General features: G+C 35.1%; 4 protein-coding genes across 5 annotated transcripts; 3 read left to right on the top strand and 1 right to left on the bottom strand.

The window, feature by feature from the left end:
• Window positions 1-559: 559 nt before the first annotated feature.
• LOC144562770 (tRNA (met) cytidine acetyltransferase, putative (DUF616)) lies at window positions 560-6,076 on the top strand. Its single transcript, XM_078312042.1, has 9 exons — window positions 560-1,385; window positions 1,806-2,054; window positions 2,610-2,826; window positions 2,923-3,032; window positions 3,548-3,747; window positions 3,966-4,069; window positions 4,334-4,521; window positions 5,009-5,208; window positions 5,659-6,076. The coding sequence occupies exons 1-9, from the start codon at window positions 1,100-1,102 to the stop codon at window positions 5,863-5,865; spliced, it is 1,761 nt and encodes a 586-aa protein (XP_078168168.1). The 5' UTR covers window positions 560-1,099; the 3' UTR covers window positions 5,866-6,076.
• A 2,076-nt stretch (window positions 6,077-8,152) lies between these two features.
• On the top strand, window positions 8,153-10,937 carry LOC144562881 (dihydroorotase, mitochondrial-like). The gene is made up of 7 exons (XM_078312210.1): window positions 8,153-8,495; window positions 8,587-8,768; window positions 9,375-9,511; window positions 9,589-9,754; window positions 10,124-10,240; window positions 10,341-10,501; window positions 10,588-10,937. Exons 1-7 carry the CDS (start codon window positions 8,290-8,292, stop codon window positions 10,780-10,782), a joined length of 1,164 nt encoding a protein of 387 aa, XP_078168336.1. The 5' UTR covers window positions 8,153-8,289; the 3' UTR covers window positions 10,783-10,937.
• A 366-nt stretch (window positions 10,938-11,303) lies between these two features.
• Window positions 11,304-12,745, bottom strand: LOC144562882 (pentatricopeptide repeat-containing protein At2g27800, mitochondrial-like). The gene has a single exon (XM_078312212.1). The coding sequence runs from the start codon at window positions 12,624-12,626 to the stop codon at window positions 11,475-11,477; it is 1,152 nt and encodes a 383-aa protein (XP_078168338.1). The 5' UTR covers window positions 12,627-12,745; the 3' UTR covers window positions 11,304-11,474.
• Window positions 12,746-12,786: 41 nt separating this feature from the next.
• Window positions 12,787-16,528, top strand: LOC144562883 (RNA-binding S4 domain-containing protein). 2 transcript variants are annotated; one of them, XM_078312213.1, is made up of 10 exons: window positions 12,788-13,094; window positions 13,177-13,308; window positions 13,410-13,483; window positions 13,581-13,686; window positions 13,806-13,874; window positions 14,273-14,337; window positions 14,434-14,532; window positions 15,067-15,166; window positions 15,378-15,483; window positions 16,126-16,528. In XM_078312213.1, exons 1-9 carry the CDS (start codon window positions 12,849-12,851, stop codon window positions 15,438-15,440), a joined length of 954 nt encoding a protein of 317 aa, XP_078168339.1. In that variant the 5' UTR covers window positions 12,788-12,848; the 3' UTR covers window positions 15,441-15,483; window positions 16,126-16,528. The 2 variants fall into 2 exon arrangements, with proteins under 2 accessions (XP_078168340.1, XP_078168339.1); XM_078312214.1 differs by lacking the exon at window positions 16,126-16,528 and having other exon boundaries at window positions 12,787-13,094; window positions 15,072-15,166; window positions 15,378-15,447.
• Window positions 16,529-22,129: the final 5,601 nt, after the last annotated feature.

Raw genomic sequence — 22,129 nt, 5'->3', positions numbered from 1 at the left:
AATTTGTATGCAAATTTAAAAGAGTTTTTGGAGGAATTAGTTCAAAAATTCTGATATATATTGGTTATATAAGTATTTAGGTTCATTGTAACACAAAATACATCATTCAAAAGATTTAAAAACACCCTTTAACTCCACTAATATCTATGGCAATAATTTTTTGATGAAAGAGTTAAAGACTGTCAAATTCAATATAGTTAAAAAAAATTATAATATAACTTGTGTGTCAAAAATATTAACTGCAATAATTTTCTAAATCGAGAAATTCAAATACAAAAGACTAACTATTATAAACTTATCCAGAAAAAAACTTATTCATGAATAGCTAAATAACTCTGAATTGTATTAGAAATTCTACTGGAACAATTCTTGAGGGAACGCCTGTAAAAGAAAGGACCGTCCGACCGAGTCGAGACTCTGATGTACCAACTATCATAATTATAATTATAATTATAATTATAATGCAAGCAAGCAACTAATTTTGGTGACTTAATACGACCTGTAAAGAAAATTACATTACTACTATAAAATTATAAATTTCTTTAATTATCACTACATCTTCCTCTTTAGTTCACAGTCGTTTGGTGCATTCCGTGTGCATGTAATGTATATATTACCACTCAAAAACAAAATTGCGTTCCATTTCACAATTAACTTCTTCAAATTGAGAGGAGAAATGAAGGCGCGGATCTGTGATCTGTGATCTCTCCATACATGCCCTAACCCTAGATTTGGAAACCGCGGAAGATGGAAATTCATACCAATTGTGCCATTCTGTTGTAGTTCCGCCGATTTTGTGCACTTATTTTTCGATTGATTTTCCACTTTATGCGATTTTTTGGACATACAAGTCCGAGGTAATTAGATCTCGCAGACAATTCCGTTTCGGGTAGCTTATCATCTTTTGCTTTGATTGAGGAAGATTTTTCCTGTTTGGGATCAGTTGCCATCGTCACCAGCTGAATCGATTGTTATCGAATTTCAAAAATCAGATCTCCTATTTTTTGTCCTATCCTTCTTTCCCCGTTTTGAATTAAATTGCCATCTAAAACGAACTGGAGATGAAAGATCGGATCGCATTACCATCACTGAACAAAAGATGAGTGGTTCTTCATTGGGGCTCAGATCTGCGAGCTATGGATCATTGCAGCAGCAATTGCAAAACGGAGCTGGTCTCGCGCAATTGCAAATCCAGATTTCACCCGTATCCGTACCTGTTTCCGTTAGAAAGACGCCTAGCAAGATGGCACTGCAAGGATCTAGAGACAAAGAGCGGGTTCTCAATCGAATCTGTAAGGTTGCAGGTAGAAGGCGGGTCGGAATGTTCCTACTGCTTCTTGTTTCAGCAGTGGTCTTCTGTTCTCTCTTCTCATTTATTACTAAAGGTTAGCTAATGAGTTTCAGGTTGCTAATTTTGATCTTGGATCAGTAATGTGCTTGGATATTGTGCAATTTTCCAACTTAGTGCAGGAGTTACTCGCTCTTGGTACATGTCATAGTTAGTAGTTCAAAACTTCAAATTATAATCATTTAAAATCATATGTTGATTCGCTAAGCAATTATGAATTGGGAAACGCCTGACGACCCCCCCTCCTCTCTATCTCTGTCTCTCTGCAAAAAGACAATAACATGTAGGATAAAATAAGTTATTGTAGAGAGGATTCACTGTCAACACCCCTTCCAAAATCACTTTGCATTGGTATGCGATATTCACAAAGAACACAAGTAATGTCATTTCAAAATTATTGATACTGTGACCATTCTTAAATATTGAGATTATGACTGTTTTCTTCTATAATTTTCAGATGATGATACAACTCCTGGTATAGAATCAAGTTTGGGGCTCTCAAACCACAATACCAACACTATCACTGTTAGAGAAGAAATCCCCCTGAATACAAGAACACCGCCAGCAGTTCCATCGCCTCATTTGAAACTAAACATAATGTTTCCTGTACCTATTTCTGATTCAAGTCAGATGTTCACTGAACATCCTTGTGCCAACTTCTCCTTCATGCCTCCTCCTATCAGTCCAAAGCGCACAGGGCCCCGCCGTAAGTTTTCTAACTATTTAGTCGTGATTGTTTACCAGTAATGGGTTTGGTGGTTTCAGGGCCTTACCATTAAAGTGACCAGTGATTTCAAGGATTTTGATTTTTGCTTGAATTATGAAATTTTGGCTGATGTGAGCTAGTAGTTGACTTTACTGGGACATCAAGCTGCTTTAGGGTAATATTTTAGGATTTACTTGGGTGCTTAAGCAATCAATTGAGAAATGGTCCCAGAGAACAAATGGTAAAAGAAAAAAACCGTTGATGTTGTACCAGATTTGACAAAAAAAAATGTAGCAAAATGTATTTGCATTACCATTTAATAGCATCCTAACTAGTTATATGCAACCACAGCACAAAATTTATGGAGTATCACTAGTCTTGAAGAACAGAATTTTTATTTTCTAATCCAGGAACATAACTTAGTCTAGTTCATGATTTAGCTCATTGTCATACTGAAAAATGCCTGAAATTTCTCAGAAGTTTCTTGTCAGTATTAAGAATACATTTTTGAGTTTGTCATCTCTTTTGATTAATATTATTTTTTTGACGTGGCAGCATGTCCAGTGTGTTATGCATCAGTTGAGCAGGCCATGTCACTCATACCCGTTGAGCCATCTCCATCTCCAGTTCTCAACACATTAGATTTCATTTCAGATGATAATTTGGTGGAGAGAGAGACACTAAATGGTGGCTCTTCTTTTGGAGGTTACCCGTCTCTACTGGACAGGGACTTGTCTTATGATATAAGGGATTCCATGAGGGTACACTGTGGGTATGTTGCTCTCCTTATCAGTTCAGTTTTTATTTGTTTTATCTCTTTTGTAGCGCCAATTCTTAAACGTGTCATCCTTTTTTTCACACCATTTAGGTTTGTGAAAGGAAGGAGACCTGGTCAAGGTACCGGCTTTGACATAGATGAATCTGATCTCTCTGCAATGGAGAATTGCTTTGGCGTTGTGGTTGCTTCAGCAATTTTTGGTAATATCTTGTTACATTTAATGTGGAATTAGACACATGCCCCTATAATACCTAAGTCACAACTTGTTAAATTGTAAGTATCCCATAAATCAGGGAATATATCACTCGTTCCCTGTTTGCTTTCTTTATAGGATCCCGAAACAACCCTCTCTCTGTCTCTCACTTATAGAAGGTGGTTTGGGTACAGAAAAAATGGGAGATGAAGTGTGTAGAAGATATTTATCCTGTTTAATAGAGTTATGTTGTAGGGGTATGGTTACTATTTTCTCCTCTTGCAATATTAAAACATCATATTTTAACCTTTGATAGAGTTTCATTTGAAATTTACAGAAGCACAAACCTTGGATTTCCTTCTGATAGATTTACTGTACTTCAGCCCTTTTAATTTGCAAAACACTGAAATTACATCTCTATACTGAATTCTTAGAGGGGGAAAGCAAGAGTATTTTGTCCAACATCTTTCTTTTTTTTTCTATTTTTTTTTTAATATTTTGTTTATTTGATGCACTTAACAGGAAATTATGACATTTTGCAACAACCGAAGAATGTGAGTGAGCAAGCAAAGCAAAATGTGTGCTTCTTCATGTTTGTTGATGAAGAAACAGAAGCCTATATGAAAAACTATACCACAATCGATGAAAATAAATATGTTGGTTTGTGGCGGATTGTTGTTGTACGAAATCTTCCATACCGTGATGCTAGGCGCAATGGCAAGGTATTATTTCATTTATTCTTTTAACAAATGTCTAGATTTTCTCTGGGGGACAATATCATGGTTAACCTGCAAAAAGCCTACTCAGTCCCTCTATTGCCGTTGCATGGATAGGTGTGCAAAACATACATCGTTCATTTGGTCTTGTACCCTTCATATATATATTGATGCTTTTATTTCGAAATGATTCATTTTATAACCTAATTATTGACACATGTCAGGTGCCAAAACTTCTCCTTCATAGGCTTTTTCCAAACGTGCGCTATTCTATCTGGATTGATGGAAAACTTGAGCTTGTAAGAGACCCCTATCAGATTTTAGAAAGGTAAAGTGCCACTGTTCATGCTTATGCCCTGTAAGTTTCAAATTGTTTGTATTTTCACTGTTTGGTGGGCAATAATTTAATCCATTTCAAGTATTATTATGCATTTATGCTCAGTACAACCTCAAAACAAGATGGAATCCCTCATAAGTCATAAGCTAACATATAGTTTTAATACAATTCTTTATAACGTGGATATTTTGGTGTATTATGAATTATACTTCCTTACAGATGATCCATCTTTCTTATTTCTATTATCTCTAACAGATTTTTATGGAGAAAGAATGTAACTCTGGCAATCTCGAGGCACTATAGAAGATTTGATGTGTATGAAGAGGCCGAGGCGAATAAGGCAGCTGGAAAGTACGACAACTCCTCTATTGATAACCAGATTGAGTTCTATAGAAGGGAGGGTTTGACCCATTACTCTTCAGCCAAACTCCCTTTTACCAGTGGTGAGTGCTTTTGGTAAAAATCCTGAGTTTGGTACTGGCTGAATGTAATAACTTTCAACATCAAAATTCTTGTATTTTCCCTTGGAGTTCCATCCTAGTGTCGATAAATTAATTTTGAAATGCCAATTTGCAAACTCACATGTTCCGCTCTAAAACATGTTAAATATGATGTAGTTAACATCAATAACTATATCCTCTTTCATTTTCTTTGGAGCATGACCAAATTCCCAAGCTGTGTCCTTCAGCTAAAATAGTGACGCTAAACAGGAAAGGATGGCATTTTGGGAATCCTTTTGTGTTAAATGTTACTTGAAAATTGAAGTAGAAGGCAGGGGTATAGATATACATCCCATGTTATGTAATAAATCTGCATGATTGCATGTGAAGTTTTTAAAGTACGTGAAGTTTGGCAATCAAGCTGCCAAAAGTAAATGGTAATATGTAGTTTGCTATTATAATCTTTTCAATGTTTTCTGTTTCATGACAGACGTGCCAGAAGGATGCGTGATAATAAAAGAACACATCCCTATAACTAACTTGTTTACATGCCTCTGGTTCAACGAGGTTGACCGGTTCACAGCCAGAGATCAATTGAGTTTTAGCACAGTCAGAGACAAGATAAGGTCGAAGGTTGGCTGGTACCCTGACATGTTTTTAGATTGTGAAAGGCGTGATTTTGTTGTTCAGGTATTCAATTTTTTTAAGTTCTCCCTTCATCACTTTTTGAAATGTCATGTCTACCACTGCAAACAGCAACATATTACCTTGCATATATTACTCTCTCAATCCTTTGAATAAAAAGAAAATAATTACCCTTCTACTTCCCTAGTTTTAATGCAATTTATGGGCTTATGGAAGCTTTTATTCAAGCATTACAAAACAAAAAAAGGAAATGCATATTGCTGAAAATTTTGGAAACAGCAAGGCATGTCTACCCCCTACTGAAACTGGGAAAATGTCACTTGCTACATTTTCTCTTCTTATTGCTACCAAATTTACCAAGTTTTTTTTTATTATTTATAAGAATCATCAGCATAGGCGCATAGCTATTGCTTGGCAGGCGAGGCATGCAATTTTTATTGTATAACAGTTTTGGATGTTTGTTGTAATCCTATTGGAAATCTAATGCCATTCCAGGCCTACCATAGAGAGTTGTTAGAGCAAAGACAAAGGGCCATGAAAAACCGGCAGACTCCTGCACTTACTGAAGCACCGTATAAGAAACCTGCTGCAAATGAACTTACGAGAAATCCTCCGAGGAAGCTAGCTCCAGTGAAACGTCCAAAAGATAGGAAATCTGGTTCAAAGAGGCATAGGCAGAAAGCTACAAATTCTTTTCTATAACTTTTATTTTTTTTTCAGTAAATGTTTGGACTATAGGAATTGAGCAAATGTTTAGTTTCCTTAGTACTTACCCAATCATGCGGTGCCAAGGGGTCTGAAAATTTTTGTCGGCAATTGTTGATAGAAAAATTAGCGATTCATTCTGTTGATGTTGTTTTAATTGTTCTTGTTGTACATAACCGAGTAAAATAAATAGAATTTTATTACTCTCCTCCAGTAATGTGTTTATTCTTAGCCTTCCACATGGGAGGACAAAACATGAATCTTAATTTCTGATCTAGTTTCTCAATATGTACTCGCAAAACATGGCATACCTTTTTCTTTCTTTTTCTTTCTTATGTAGGGTGTCAATGTCTCAATGAGCATGATACGGTCTGGATGAAGACATTTTCTTACAATATCTACTTAAAATTAGTCTTAAGCATATTCTATCTTTACATGTCATTTAGTCTTATCCATACTTAACCCTTGAGAAGTAATGAAAGGAATAATTAATAGCTAATATGAAATTTAAAAGGTATAACAAATAAATAAATAACACATAATGTACTATAAAAAATATACAAATTATAATTTTTAACCCCATTATTTTAAAATTATAAATTATTAATCAAATAAAATTAATATAAAATGTTGTATCAAATAATTTGTCATGAAGTGCTAATTAAAAAACTATATAAGATGTTGGATAAATCAAATTTATCATAAGTTATTAGATAAAAAAAATAATATATAACATGTTATAAAAATCCACCTAATCACCGTAATAAAAAAATATAATTATATATATAGATAAAATTAATATTACATATAATTTCATATTTATTAATCGAGGAGGGTTCAAATGCCTCCATGTTTTTGTGCCTCCATCATGCCTCCATCTCTCTCTATCATTTTCAAAGTTCAAACAGTCGATCCGAACCGCTCAACCTAATCTCTATACTAAAATATGTTTGGAGACCAAATTTTATATTTTTAGGAATTTTTTTACTATATTTTTAGATAGGTACAAAATCAGTAAATCTGAACCATCTAAAAACAGTATTTTTGTACCTATCTAAAAAAATAGTAAAAAAATCCCTAAAAATATAAAATTTGGTCTCCAAACATATTTTATGGAGGTTAGGTTGAGCGGTTCGGATCGACTGTTTGAACTTTGAAAATGATGGAGAGAGATGGAGGCATGATGGAGGCACAAAAACATGGAGGCATTTGAACCCTCCTCTTATTAATTACTCTATAATTCAATTATCTATTTATAACGAATACGAAATAATTCTTATCCGTATTATTATACAAAAAGCTAATGAAAATTATTTCTTGCTCATACTTATACCTATTAAGTTAACGAAAAAAAATTCTCATCAGCACTCATCTTATCAAATATGATATTGATTGGATAAACGGTTATAAGGATTTTATTGACACCCATAACTGCAATATGCATTATAATGATTCTGAATTCGTGGTTTTTAGTATACGGCATACCTCACTTGGACTAGCCGAGGAAACAATGAGCCGTTGAACAATCACACCCGATTAAGTGCGCATCCCGTTAAAAGGATTTTATTCGGCAATCACCTCAGTTTTGCACAAGGCCCATTAACAATAACTTTAGCCTTTCACTTGGCGGAAACAATCACAAGTTCACAACCGTTGAACAGAAAAAGAAAATTATAGCCTTATAATTCCCTTCCATTCTTTTTTCAGCTTGCTTCCCGGACTCGCCTCTGCCGCTCCTTCTCAACGTGGGTGTTTCTACGTAGGGGTGGAAATAAAAAAAAATTGTAGCTTGTGGGTTGATTGTGACTTGCTTGCTAACAACTTGTTCGTTAATAGATTGAACAGTTAACGAGCCAATTCGCTATTAATTTAATAAAGAATTAATGAATTTGAGTATATATTTATGTGAATTTGATATGCATGAATTTATTTTGTGAACTATTTTTATATGAATTTGAGAATTTAGTATTTTGATATGTATGAATTTAATTGTAAACATAATTGATGGTCATTGATTTGTTTTGTTTGATGCGTTTTATTATTATTTTTTTAATTTGTATTATAGTGATCTAATAAAATTCAACAAGCTAATGAGTCAGCTCAATCAAGCTCTGAGCTGGCTCGTGATGATCTTGAGCTAAGATTCTAGCTCGAGTCCTTAATCTCAACTCGCTCGTTAACTGTGGCAAACTAATTTTGAGGTGGGCCCAGCTCATTGCCACCTATACTTCTATGTAGAGCACAACTGGAAATACGACCCACTTGCTTTTATGTGGACAGTGACCCGGTTCATGGCCTGATGTGTTCGTACAATCCACAAAGAATCCGAGCACTACGAAAGCTGGATCCTGTTTGCTCCGAAGTCCGGCTTTGGTTCAGCGCCACTCTTCGCTGCGCGCTCAGGTGTATATTAAATTGCCCATGCATTCCGTGCGCTTTTCTCCTTCTCTGAAGGTACCATTCTCCAAGGACCTCGCCTCCATTTCATCGCCGCACGGGAGAAGCCTGAGAATCAGGAGAAGTGCTGTGGTTGCGCAAATGGAGACGACCATTGCCATCACTCGACCCGACGATTGGCACCTTCACCTTCGCGACGGCGATCTTCTCCAGTCCGTTCTTCCTCATAGGTCAGTTCCTTTTATCTCCTGCCTATCACACTTCGCTTTATCGGAGCTATTTTATTAAATTTTTTTAATAAATTTCTTGCTCTAATTAAAGTGCAAGGCAATTTGGGAGGGCGATTGTGATGCCAAACCTGAAACCGCCGATCACAACCACCGCTAAGGCATTGGCTTATAGAGAGTCTATATTGAAAGCACTTCCTCCTGACTGTGATTTCAATCCTTTAATGACACTTTACTTGACTGATAATACCAGCCCAGAGGAGATTAAAGTTGCCAGTAAGCATTTACATTCTAAATTTTTAATCATGTTGCTGCGAAAGTGAAAGTTTAATGCCCTCCTCAGAACACAACTGAGGATGAACTGGGTTTAATAGGGGGCATTATTACAGATTTTACTAAATATTCTTAAATCTTAATGGTCATGTTTGGTTGCTACTTAAATTTAAGAAGGATTACATTGCTTACTCCATCGTACTCTTATCTTACACCTCGTTTGGCAGCTTTAAGTGCGGAGTAATTAATCCGTGGAGGAGTAAGATGTTGGAAATGAACCTCTGTCTATGACATGGGCCTTAAAGGCATAGTAAAAGCAAGAGTGGAGTAAGTTAACCCGTCTAGAGAGGTGGTTTAACTTATTCCGCCTTTATTCCATCTTATTATTCATGTTTTAAGTGTGGAGTAAGAGGTTTACTCCACCTCTTACTCCAAACATAACCAATATTTGTGCTTCCTGGTCTTAACTTTAAACTTGTATGTGCCTGTGTGCCTGGAAATTCCGAGTTCTGATTTAGAATCAATGAACTGAAAAGCTCCTATGTATGCAAGTGCGTTGTTGTATTAGTATTCTAGGTTATAAATTGTGCGACAAAATTGTGTCTCCAGGGAACAGCGGGGCTGTTTTTGCGGTCAAATTGTACCCAGCTGGTGCAACTACGAATTCTCAGGATGGTGTGACTGATGTTTTTGGGAAATGCTTGCCTGTTCTAGAGGAGATGGTGAAACAGGAAATGCCATTGCTTGTAAGTTATTGTTATATTATTTATTATTTTTTAGATGAATAAAAACTTGACTGCCGTTTCTGTGAAATTTTGTTTAGGTACATGGTGAGGTAACCGATCCTAGTGTTGACACGTTTGACAGGGAGAAGGTGTTTATTGAGACAATTTTGTCACCTCTAGTGGATAAATTACCGACATTAAAAATTGTAATGGAGCACATCACGACATTGGATGCAGTCAACTTTATCAAATCATGCAAAACAGGCAAGCAATTGTTATAAGGCTACGATGATGTTTTTTTCTTTTAAATAAGCCCCTTTTGTTACAGAGAAATGCAATAATATTGTACCAATGATGGTTTATCTACTGGTTCAGTTGCTGTTATGAGTACGTTCATCATTATCTGCTACTTAGTTTTGTTAAAGTATTACTTCTAATGATGCTAGAGGCTAACTCATTGACGGAATTTTTTTTATATATATATCAAAAGTGTTGCACTTTTATGCAAGTAATCAACAATGCAAAAGTATTCTGCAGAGTTGTTTTCTTCTGTTACCTTATTTTAAGTCTTTTTTTAGATAGTAAAATTAACTTGTTGTCACTTGCTTACCCATGCAATTTAATATTTTTCAGGCAATGTTGCTGCGACAGTGACTCCGCAACATATGCTCCTAAATAGAAATTCTCTTTTTCAAGGTGGTTTGCAGCCGCACAATTATTGCCTCCCCATATTGAAAAGAGAAACTCACAGTATGTTCATATGATCCCTATGCCTTAACAAGTTTTTAAGATTTGAGTTACCAATCTCAACTTAACAAATGTTTTCTTTTTTTTTATTTTTAAATAAAAGGACAAGCTATAGTAGAAGCAGTAACCAGTGGGAGTACAAAGTATTTTCTTGGTACCGATAGTGCACCCCATGATAAAAAAAGGAAAGAGTGCTCTTGTGGTTGTGCTGGCATATTTAGTGCACCTCTAGCTCTATCTCTCTATGCAAAGGTTTTTGAACAGGTAAACTGGGGAACTTGTTTGTCAACATAGTAAACAGATTATATTATCTATGATTGCGTTAACATTTGTCTATATTTTTGTGGTAGGCTGGAGCACTTGACAAGCTAGAGGCATTTACGAGCTTTAATGGCCCAGATTTTTACGGTCTTCCAAGGAATACTTGCAAGGTAGTATTACAAAAAAGCTCCTGGAAAGTACCTGAGACATATAGTTATGCATCGGGAGATATAGTGCCAATGTTTGCTGGGGAGACTCTCGAGTGGGTCCTATGCGAAAAATAACTTTCATTTTCTTTTCCTTCTTTTTGCAATTGCCTTTTAAATTTAATTTAGGTACATTTGTTCTAGATTACAGGAAATAAATAGAGTATTGAAATTAATTGTCTTGTTTTATGATTGCTGAGAAGTTTGTTTACTAAACTTTTGTTCTGTGATTAGGCTTTAAAAGTTTGCATGCGGTACATAGAAACCACCTAGGAAAAGACTACAATGCAGGTGTGTGTCTATGCACCCGTACTGGTTTACCTGTCCAGATTTCTTTTTATCAGATATGGTAGTGTTTAAAATTGGGTGGCTTTTTTTAGCAGGATTTATGAGTTGTCTTAAAAGCTGTTATTGTAGTGAAGATGATGTTATTTTAATGGAGATCGTGTTATGATAAGAGTTACATCTAATGATGATAGAAGAGAGGGTCCAGGGTTGAAGTAACTCTTATCATTAGATGTAACGGAGGCGAACGGGCTTTTAAGACAATAACAGCTTTTAAGACAACTCAGAAATATGAAGAAAGATGAGACAAGAGCTGAAAGTCTGAAACTCCACTTCTTTTATAAACAATTGCTAGTTTTTCCTCAAAAACATTACTAGTTCCATCACAAAATGTTCTTGACCTAGTTTAAATCAAAATGAAGTATTCCCCACAAATGAAACACTTGTGCCTCTTTGATGATGACGTAATTTGAACTGTTTAATCCTCATTTGATGCTCCTGATCTCGTTCAAGGAAGAGTTCTCTGCAAACTCATCTTCAATCCAAATCAACAGCTCCCGTCTCAATTTTCGATCCATAACCCCCTTTTCTGCCATCTCCTGCACCAAAGTCTTAGCCTCTTTTTGACTCTTGAGCCGACCCATCTCACCGATCAAGGCCCGACATGTAATATCATCCATGACCCGCCCCATGCTCCCCAATTCCCACATGACCCTTGTCGCATCCTCAACCTCCCCTCCAATTGCCAATGCACTCACAATAGAATTACTAGCTCTGCTATTCAATACCAATTTCTTCTCCTTCATTTTATCGAACAACTCGAGTGCATTCCTGGTACGTCCTTGGGCACACAGCCCGTGAATCAGGTAACTGTACGTGCACCCATCAGGCTCTAGTCCATAAATCGGCCCCATCTGGTGAAAGATCCGAAGCGCATCATTTAAGTGCATTGACTGTACATACCCCTTAATTATAGAATTTAAACAGAGCAAATCAGGTTTAATGCCCAATTCGATCATTTGTCTGAAGAGTGCCCGTATATTGTCCATGTACACATACTGAATGTATGAATTCATACTGCAGCGGTTTAATAATGCAGTAAACAGTAAATTGTAGGTGTGTGTGGTGGGTTGTGTGCTTGGGTCTTGAGACTTCAGCATGACTGTGTACACATGAAATGCCTTGCCGAGCCGACCTGCCTCAAGGTAGAAATAGATTAGTGTATTACACAAAGAAGAAGAATTAGGCAATGAAGGCAGAGATAGAGCCAGTGAGGCGACTGAGTCCATTTCACAGAAGAGACGAGCGGAGCCTAGCTTTTTTATGGTGACGATAAATGGGTTCAGGTCGGGTCGGAAGCGGGGGTGGTGAGTGAACCAGGAGAGGAGGCGGAGACAGAGAAACGGGTCGGATTGACGCGATAGGAGAGAAGAGATGTCGTCTGGAGTGAATCGGGGCGGGAGAGAGGAGATGGTGGACTCGAACCGGGTCTCATCGATGACAGCGGACTTGGATTTGAGGCGCTGGCGCTTGCGATGCGAGACCCGTTTACCCGAAGTGTAGGGAGAAACGGGGACAGCGGCCATGCAACGGAGGCGAACGGGCTTTAGAGAGAAATGGAGAAGAGATCGGATCATCGCCTCTATTGAGAGAACCGGAGAAGGAGGCTGATTAGAAAGAAATATTGCTGTGGGGAAGAGACGAGACGAGAAATAAAATTTCTTTTCTCGCACTTCATATCAGATCCAATAATTATTGGGCTTTAATGGGCCTGATCATGATCCGTTCAAATTACATGTTTCTCTTTAGTCCGCAACAACTGAGAAAATAAGATCCGTCGGAGCAGCGCGAACCAAACGATGGCCGCCACGTCAGCAGCTTCGTTCTCCGCCTTCCCATCCCTGACGAGATCACTGCGCCACCACCTCCTCCCATACTCTGCCTCTCTACAACCCCTTTCCGTTCACCCTCCTTCCAACCCTTCACTCTACTTATCTCGAGGTTTTTGCCACGTGGCGGCCGCAGCGAAGCCGAGCACTGAACCGGTGCTAAAAGGAGTAGCGGATAAAACTGTAGCTGAAGCTGTGAAGCGGATTCTCGAACTGGTATCCCTTTGAGGAATCAAATCTTATTTTCTTTCACGTTAATTTTTTTGTAGTTGTAAAGGTTGTATGTTTGTTTTAGTAGGCGGGGCGTGCTGCTTCTAGAAGAGAGGTTTTAAATACGGGGTTTCTAACACCACCTGTTGTAAAGGAGACGATGCTAACAATTGAGAAATTCACTGATGTTAAAGCTATTGCGCAAGGTGGCTATCCACAGGTTTAATGATTTTTTCATGTTTAGTAATGCTTGTTTGTACTATAATTAGCACAGACTAGTTTAATTCCATATTAATTTTGCTCTTTTTTGTCATATTTTAGGCTGAGAGGTGTCGAATTTCAGTTGGCCATCCTGATTTAATGACAAGCGATCCAGATGTCATTGCTGCCTTGAGGTTTTTAAGGATCTTAATAGAACAGTTTTGTAATGCTTATTCAAGGAAAAGACTATAAATAGTGAATTGATTAAAATATACGCAAAAACATGTCTAGTATCTCAGGGAACTTCAAGTTTGAACCATGTTCACATGGTGACTTTCTTGGTGCAATCCTGGGGACGGGAATTGAAAGAGATGCCGTTGGTGATATCCTAATGCAGGTCTCATTCTTTATCAGATAATTTGATCTATTATATTATACTTTGGTTTTTCAAAATCTTACCTAGGTTGAATGACACTATGCATATTAATTTTGCAAGTTGTTAAAGTGATTTTTCAGGGAGAGAAAGGTGCACAGGTACTTGTTATTCCTGACATGATCGAGTTCATTACAGGCACACTTGACAAGGTGAAATTTCTAATTTTCTCTTAGTTATTGGAGATATTTCATAAGTTGAAAAATAATCACGCATAGCATCACAACATGAGAAATACAAATACTACCTATGAAATTTCTGCACCCTGCTAAGCTTGAATTAAAAGAATAATACAGACCTCTTTCCTGACCAATTTATAAAGGCCAGAATTTGTCCTCATCCTAATTTCTACAAAATTGGGAGAGAAAGGAGAGTTTGTGTTCAGTATTTTGAAGGAATTAGCAGAGAAGGGTTTTTAGGGACTTCACATAGTTTCATAGGAATATGTGATGTTTCATGTTTTGCATGGCAGATATGGCATTTTGAGGTTTTTATGGGTAAACATGAATTATTTTCATAGCAATAATTCATCTATATTTTCTTGTTTTAGGTTGGGAATGTTGGTGTATCATGCACTCAGATACCATTACTCGCATTAGAATATGAACCACCAAGGTAATTCTTCAATATTGCGACACTTGATGGTATATTTAGTTTGCTGTTCTTTCACAGTTATTAGAGCTCTTGCATAGATTCTCATTTTATTCCCAGGACGAAATCATTTAAAACAGTAGAAGCTTCATTAAGAGTCGATGCACTGGCTAGTGCTGGATATAAAATATCACGCTCTAAATTGGTTAGCCTCATTAGGTAATTTCATCCTTGTTTTTTCATATATCCTTATTTCAATTTCTCTTGATTTTTTTTTGTTATATTGTTAATTATTTAAAAAAAAAAAAGTTAATTACTATCAGTGTTACCTTTTCTTCACATTTTCTTCCCACCTTCAGAAGAATAAAGCATATATAGCTCTTAAATATATTCTTATGATTTTCTGAGAGGTAACTATCTTGTTTTCATATAGGAAATCACTATAGAATCTTTGAAAAAGAATTTTCTCCCTAATAAAAAAGACTTACTATCTTTGGGATCTAATTCTACATCGCTGCTTAATATCATAGTGGATCAACTTTATTACATAAGCGGATTCCTAACTTAATGTCCCCTGCCATGGCATAAGTAAGATACACAAAGCATGAAATGTATCTCTGCTATCTTCTGTCTCCTATTAAAAAGTTACAAGGATTGGAGGCATTTTGGGCACTCTATTTAGATAAGTTTTTATCTGTTAAAAGTTTGCAACTTAAAAAGTTATTTAATAATTGTTTTCTTCCTTCTGTGAAGTAAAGGAGATGTGCGTGTGAATTGGTCAACAGTGACGAAAAATGGGGCAACACTCAATGCTGGAGATGTTGTTTCTGTAAGCGGTTTAGGGAGGTTAAAGGTAAAAGCGATATTCTGTTTTTCTTTTCTTTTTTCACAATATACAACCTAATTGTTCTGGTACCAATTCCAATTGGTATTGCCACTTTATAATGGGCTGATGCTATTTGTAAAGCTGGTATCATAAAAACCCATATGAAATATAACACCTATTTAGGTATTGAGGTTTATTTACTAATGTTGGGGTTATTTAATTTCAATTTTAATTACAGATTGGTGAGATCTCGAAAACACGAAAAGGAAAATATGCAGTTGAGTTGATCCGGTACTTTTAGGGTTTATGTGTGTCTGGAATGAAATTTAGGGTGAATATTGGGCCTAGGGGTGAGTAAATTGCTCATAACTCGTGAGCCGCTCATAACTCGCTCATTAAATGCTCACTTAAACTCACTTATTTATCAACTCGCTTAAACTCGCTCATTTATTAAATGAGCGAGCATGAGCATGCCCCAACTCGCTCATTTAGGATTTGTCACATATAATCCCTGCCACATTCAATCCCAAATAAATTTCTGTCATATCTGCCTTGCCTCATTAAATCCTGTGTAATATTCATAATTTTTGTCACCATAGCTGTTGGATTTTTATTAGTGCTGTTATTAGTTTATGTTGGATTATTCTATTTTTGTAATATGTTGATTGTTGTCTATTGATGTTACCGTGAAAGTATTACACTTTGTTGGATGATACTATTGATTTTTGTTATATTCTATTGTTGTTTGTAGGACGATAGTTGTGAAAGTATCACTGTTGAAGTATTGATGATACTGATGATTTTTGTAATATAATTCTATTTTTCTTGGAGTTTTTTTATATTTTATTTAAATGAATTATGACAATTTATTAAATTTTAGTACTCATAACTCGTGAGCCGCTCATAACTCGCTCATTTACTAAATGAGCGAGCATGAGCATACCCTAACTTGCTCATACTCGCTCATTAATCACTCCTAATTGGGCCTATGATTTGGGCCCCACAAGAAAAAGAGATATAGAGGAGAAACACTGCCCACAGATAGAGAGAGAACTGCCCACAGATAGAGAGAGAGACTGGTGTAGTACAGAATACAATACTCAGAGGGGCCTCTGATGATATGGAAAATTTGTAAATTTTTTGTGATGAGCATTTCCAATTGCCAACTTGTTCAATGTGAATTGTGTTTGTTGATTTGCACCGAATTTTATCATAATTAACATTAGAATTTTGTTAAATATAATCCAACTAGATGGCTTACTTTCTCTACTTGGGTGAACTTTTGGTCTGTGTCACTTTTTGTAGTGAGTGGCTTTCCTCAAGACTCCACTCTCTTTTGTAAAAGAAATTCATAAATCATATAAGCTTTCTTTCTTTATGTTTTCTGAATTGAATTTGTTTTGAACAAGTATGAGCCATGTGCTTTTTATTAAATATGTAGCTTTTCTAAATTAATCTTGAATAAATGCACGGTTCTTTTTTTGGTATTATATGAATTGCTCATACTTGATCGGTAATTGCAAAAATTACTGTAAATTTTATACCAGCAAAAGGAAAAAGGATGAAATCAATAAAATTGCTGGATTGAGTGCAGATCAGATTGTCGGTCTTAAAAGAATCACCGAAATTGGGGACTTTGATTTGTTTAGTGCTCCGACATTTGCTGGGCCTGGATCTCAACCTTCCAAGCAATTTCTCTCTTTTTCAATTTTCTTTTCTTTTAATGAACAGTAAACTGCCTTGCAATTTCTCAAAGAAATGTGTCAGGGTACACATGATCTATGTACATCAGAGGTGCTGTATGATGTGGCGCAAATATAGCTCACTTGTATAGTTGTATTAGGCTACCGGTATCATTTTTTTTTCTGGCACATGAGTACAGATTGAATTTGTGTGTTTGGCACATATGGATAAATGGATGCAGTGCAAGGATTCTATCTTTTTGATGAAATAGAGAGCACCGCTCATTCTTTGTACCGGGGTTCTTTTTATGGGTTATAATGATTTCAAATAGTTTGTAGCTAAACTGGTTGTAAAAGAAGCATTTGAAATAATTTGTTGTGCTATAGAGTATAGATAAATAAAATTTTACATTTTTTTTTAACAACAGCTTACAAAACATATTTACATAAAAATATTATTTGCCATAAATTCATGAATCATGATTAACGTGTGTAATGGGTCCCACATCCTTAGTTCCACGCCTGACTTAAAGAGGAAAATATGAAAAGATCGAGTAAAATTAGCAGATAATGTCATATATATAATTAATTATTTAATTATTTTGAAATACAAACCACTGTTAGAAACCAATTTGTTGTGCATGTATCCAAAATCATTTTAAATGGCGCATTCATAAAAGAAAACCAATTATTTAGAAATGGGGGCGTGCAAAGGTTTCCAAGTTCACATGGAGAGAATCAAATTAAATATCGCATTCTTGTTGGGGGCTATAAGCAAACCCTTTTGGACATTTTCGCATCAAACAAATAATGCCAAAGTGGCTTGGTTTGGGACTATGCACCCCTTAATTAATCCCAGTAAGCAAACTTTTGGGTTTTTCCTCCCATTAAATTAGTCTCAATTAGATCACTGTTTGACCTTATCTGCCATTAAACAATCTAATAGAGGGCAGCTGGTTTTGGTACTTATCTGAAAATGCAATTGCAAGGAAGATTCAATCAAAATTTAATCAATGATAGAACCAGTCGCATCTTTGTATTTACGCCATTGGGTGAATTTTTTATAGAATTAAAAAATAAAATATTTGGCAAAGGGATTGATTTTTTTTTTATGTGGTTCCAACAATTTTTGAATAAATATGCGGTTAAGATGGGACGTAACGTCTGAAAAATAATAGAACTATACCACTGGTGTGTTTTCATAAACATGCACCCATTCAAACCGTATCATTAATGCGGTTTCATCTATTTTTCATCGAGAAAAAAAAAACAAATCATTCACTTTCCCGAATAATAATTTTTTTTAATTTCTAAAAAAATCATATGAGCAACTACGAACATTTTTTTGTTGTATTGCGAAAATTAAAGCCAATAATAAGAATTTTCAACATTCAGAGCTATCTGATTGGAAATAATTAAAATTTAAAATTTAAAAATGAATAAGCGTATGGTGGCTAACCAGCTCACGAGAAATTGGGTTTGACTAAGTTTTTGTCTTCTTTGGTTGATGGTTACAATTGAAAAAATAATTGATTCTGCACTCTGAATTTTATTTTGTTTTAAGGCCTGATTTGGACCAAATAAAACATGAGGTGACATATTATTCGAATTAATATTCTTTTTTTTTTCTAGAACGGTGCTCAAGTTCTGACCAGACCAATTCGTATCTTTGACATTGAGTTAATTAAAAAAAAAAATTCATACGAAAATGTTTGCTTATCTGTTATTTGAAAACATGCAATTCTAAGGACAAGAATTTTATCAGAAAAAAAAGTGTAGCTTGTGTTCTTGACAATTTGCGGCATGATATACAGAGCAATTAACAATAGAAAACCGACATATTTGAAAAGAATTAAATAATATAACAAATGCAAGCAAATTTATGAGTGAGTTTAAATCCGAACCGTTCAATTATAATTCAGACCAATTCGATCTAAACCCGTAATTTACGAAACTTCTTTAAAATTCGTACTAATATATAGCGAACAAACCAGATTCAAACTCAAAGAATGAGTACCTTTGATGATATGAATTCCAAATTTACACAATCATGTTTTTTTTTTTTGTCAGATTTACACCATCATAGTTATCCATATAGAAAAATGGCAGCTTCTACATGAAACAGGTAACATGCTGATGGCAATGCTCTGCCTAATAATCCTGTCAAATATATATAAATAAATGACAATAATAGCCCTCTCGAAACCTCCAGTTCAAGAAAAAAACACATCATACAAAATTTGTAGTACAAAGGTGGTATCACATCATCATCATAAACAAGAGTTGGAGGGAAGTCGCTTGATATGATATTTGTTCTTTCTCAGCTCTGTTTTTTTGCATCAAACGGATTTTTGTGATATATAGTGGAGAATATGGTGATAAAATAATTCAATAAATAGCCGCAAAAATAAAGGCAAAAGATGAACTTACGAAAATAATTTGCGCCGACTTTAATAGATGTAGGTAAAAAATTGACAAGATAGTTTCGAATATATTAAATAACGAAGGATGTGAATTGCTTTGTTTCATCAAAAAGGGCAAAAATAAATAAAGGTGTCAATGTATGATTTAAGGTACCGGTTGGTTTTTACTTATGAGCGAATCTAGTAGAGGTTTTATTTTCAACTTGAAAATTCAAATATTACTTGTTTAAAGTGTAGTCACATTAAAAAAAATACCGGATCTCTTATTTTATTTGTACAATAACAAAATAGACCATCAAACATTAGACAACAGGCCTCTATTTTTTTTGTCCAACTGTTAAGCATTATTTTGCAAGTACTGTCAATTTACCTCTACTTTTTTTTCGACGTATATAATTACATACCTTATTGATGATTTTATTTTAAATTGTAAGACAAATTAGTGAATAAAATTACGATGGATCCTCAAGCAACTCACAAAAGTTGTGCACTAAGCTATTTTTTTTTAATTTATTTAGACGTACAAATAAACTAACATTTCTTATTATTAACCTTTTATTTTCAACTGAAAATCTTTCATGTTTGATTTTTTTTTTATCATGCGTCCACATGCACCGCATGTTAAAACAATGTGTGTGTGTGTGTGTAGCAAGCAAAGTGGTGATTTATGTGCTTTAAGGTGTCTTAATACGACTAATTAAAGTGATTTAGAATGCTTTAAAATAAAATAAAAGTTAAAGCATCTTCTTAAGTGGAGTAAAGTTAATTTTTCAAATTCTTTAGTTTTTAATACCTTTTATCCTAGTACTATTTTGTGTTTGTACTAACATGAGAATAATGTGATTTTTTTTTTCTTTAATACTGTTTTCTCTACTTTAATATTGTCAAAAACTACAGTTAGTAGCGTTGAATGGACGTCTCCATTTTCTCTGAGAACTGCAGAGGAAACAAAACTTGGCATGAGGGTTTGTTTTGACGGTTGGTGGAGTCAAAGAAAGACAATTAAAGAGGGGAGAAGAGTACTTGTATTTTGTGTAAACAACAAAGGCCAAAAGCGGTCGCTTTTAATTTGGGACCCAATCCATCAAACGAAAGTGATTAGTGAGTCTCCTTTGATTGAGATCGGATCGTCTCCAGTTTATGGAAACAATTGAGAAATTAATCAACGGTAAGGGTTATTTAAAATTTATAAATGATGAATTCTCACTTACCTGAACTAGCTTGTGTCAATTCAATGCCACTTTGTGATATAAGTAATGTATCATGAAAAGGATATGAGATTAAATCACATGCATCGGTTGATATTTCATGCAGTGAGCAATACCAATCAACTAACTGTCCTGAAAATATGTATACTATTATGAATCATTTTATTTTGTATTTGTAAAACTCCACATGTAGGTTGATTTGTCCATGGTAAAATTATTTATTATGTACGATTATATTATTAGTAAACTTAAAACTTTTTTTTTCAAAGGATATTGTTTGGTAAAATACTTGCATGTTGTCTATAATTTAAATTTGTCATGTGTCAATTTTGATGCAACTCACGAATTGTTTGGTTATCGATCAAAAGCCGATCAAATTTTAACCATTAACTTTACAAATTGTTTAATGGATGAGCAACTAGTTCATAATATTGTACTAACCTGATAAAAGAATTCTATCTAAAGTACAAAATATACAATTTATCCATCATAAGTCACGGATCATGTCCTTATCAATAAGATATACATCCACTTTAGCAAAAAAAAAAAAAAAAATTTGAAAGAGCTGACAGTAGCTGTCAGTTGTATTCACTTTAGCAAAAAATAGTTGCCCGTACTAGCAAAAGAGTTGTTCATGTCATCAAAAATTGACAATGTTAACAAATGTATATCTGCAATATCACATTAGTTTTAATTTAAGATTTAACAACTTGTAAAAAAAAGAAAGTAAAGCCGACAGCTATTTAACAACATATGACAAAATTAAATGACCTCTTCTGAAGGAATTTATTTACCTCAATTCCATCTGAACTCAAACTGAGCTGCCTGACTTATTGTAAACAACAGGAAGAGTTCGTCTCCAGTAATAATTAAACTGGAGAGAAGGAGTACTGCACCTGCTACTCTGCTAGAGCTCTCGCCATTGAGTGGCTGTTTCTGGTCTCCCTCGTGCAGCCTTTGCTGACTGAATTTATCTAAACATTGATTTGTAGAGCAAGATGGGCCCACTTAACACATCATTTCATATTTTCATGTCCCCGCGACAAATTTTTCTTTTTCTTTTTTTAATAAAAGTTTTATACCTTCTTAGTCTTAGACCATGAGAGAGAAAGATGTGATCAGGCGCCTAACCTGTACCTGTACCAGTACCCATCATTTTTTGGTGTTTTCTTTTTTCTTTAACAGTCAGGAGAAATTCTGATTTATTTCTTTCTAATAAATGAGCAAGTTCCGTATGTCTGCACTGCATCCACAGTTGGAGTTGCACATCTCTTTTCAAAGATATTTTTAATACCTCATAAATCATAATTAGTATGGGATACTGTATTGGTTGCATATATTAGAAAATACATAAGTTAAGTCTACGGTTACTATTGTATATAACACATTTTTTAGCCCATATCCTCTGCTACTTCGATACATGTTGTAAAAGTAAACATCGACAGGACTCTAAACGAGTCGAACTGAGTTGAGATAGGCATAGTTCGAACTTAATTCATGTCAGAACGAGCCAAGTCGAATCTGATTTTAATTGAGACAATCACGGTTCAAGTCAACTCATAAATAATTCGCTTTGTGCCGTGAGATATGCATAGATCAAATTTTTTCTGTTGATTTTATGTTGTGAGCCGCGTATAGATAATGGATGGAAAAATAATTCTAACTTCTTATAATGAT

This window comes from Carex rostrata, chromosome 12 (assembly GCF_964058835.1).
Source record: "Carex rostrata chromosome 12, lpCarRost1.2, whole genome shotgun sequence".
NCBI classification, from domain to species: domain Eukaryota; kingdom Viridiplantae; phylum Streptophyta; class Magnoliopsida; order Poales; family Cyperaceae; genus Carex; species Carex rostrata.
This window is presented reverse-complemented; position numbering and strand designations above follow the sequence as displayed.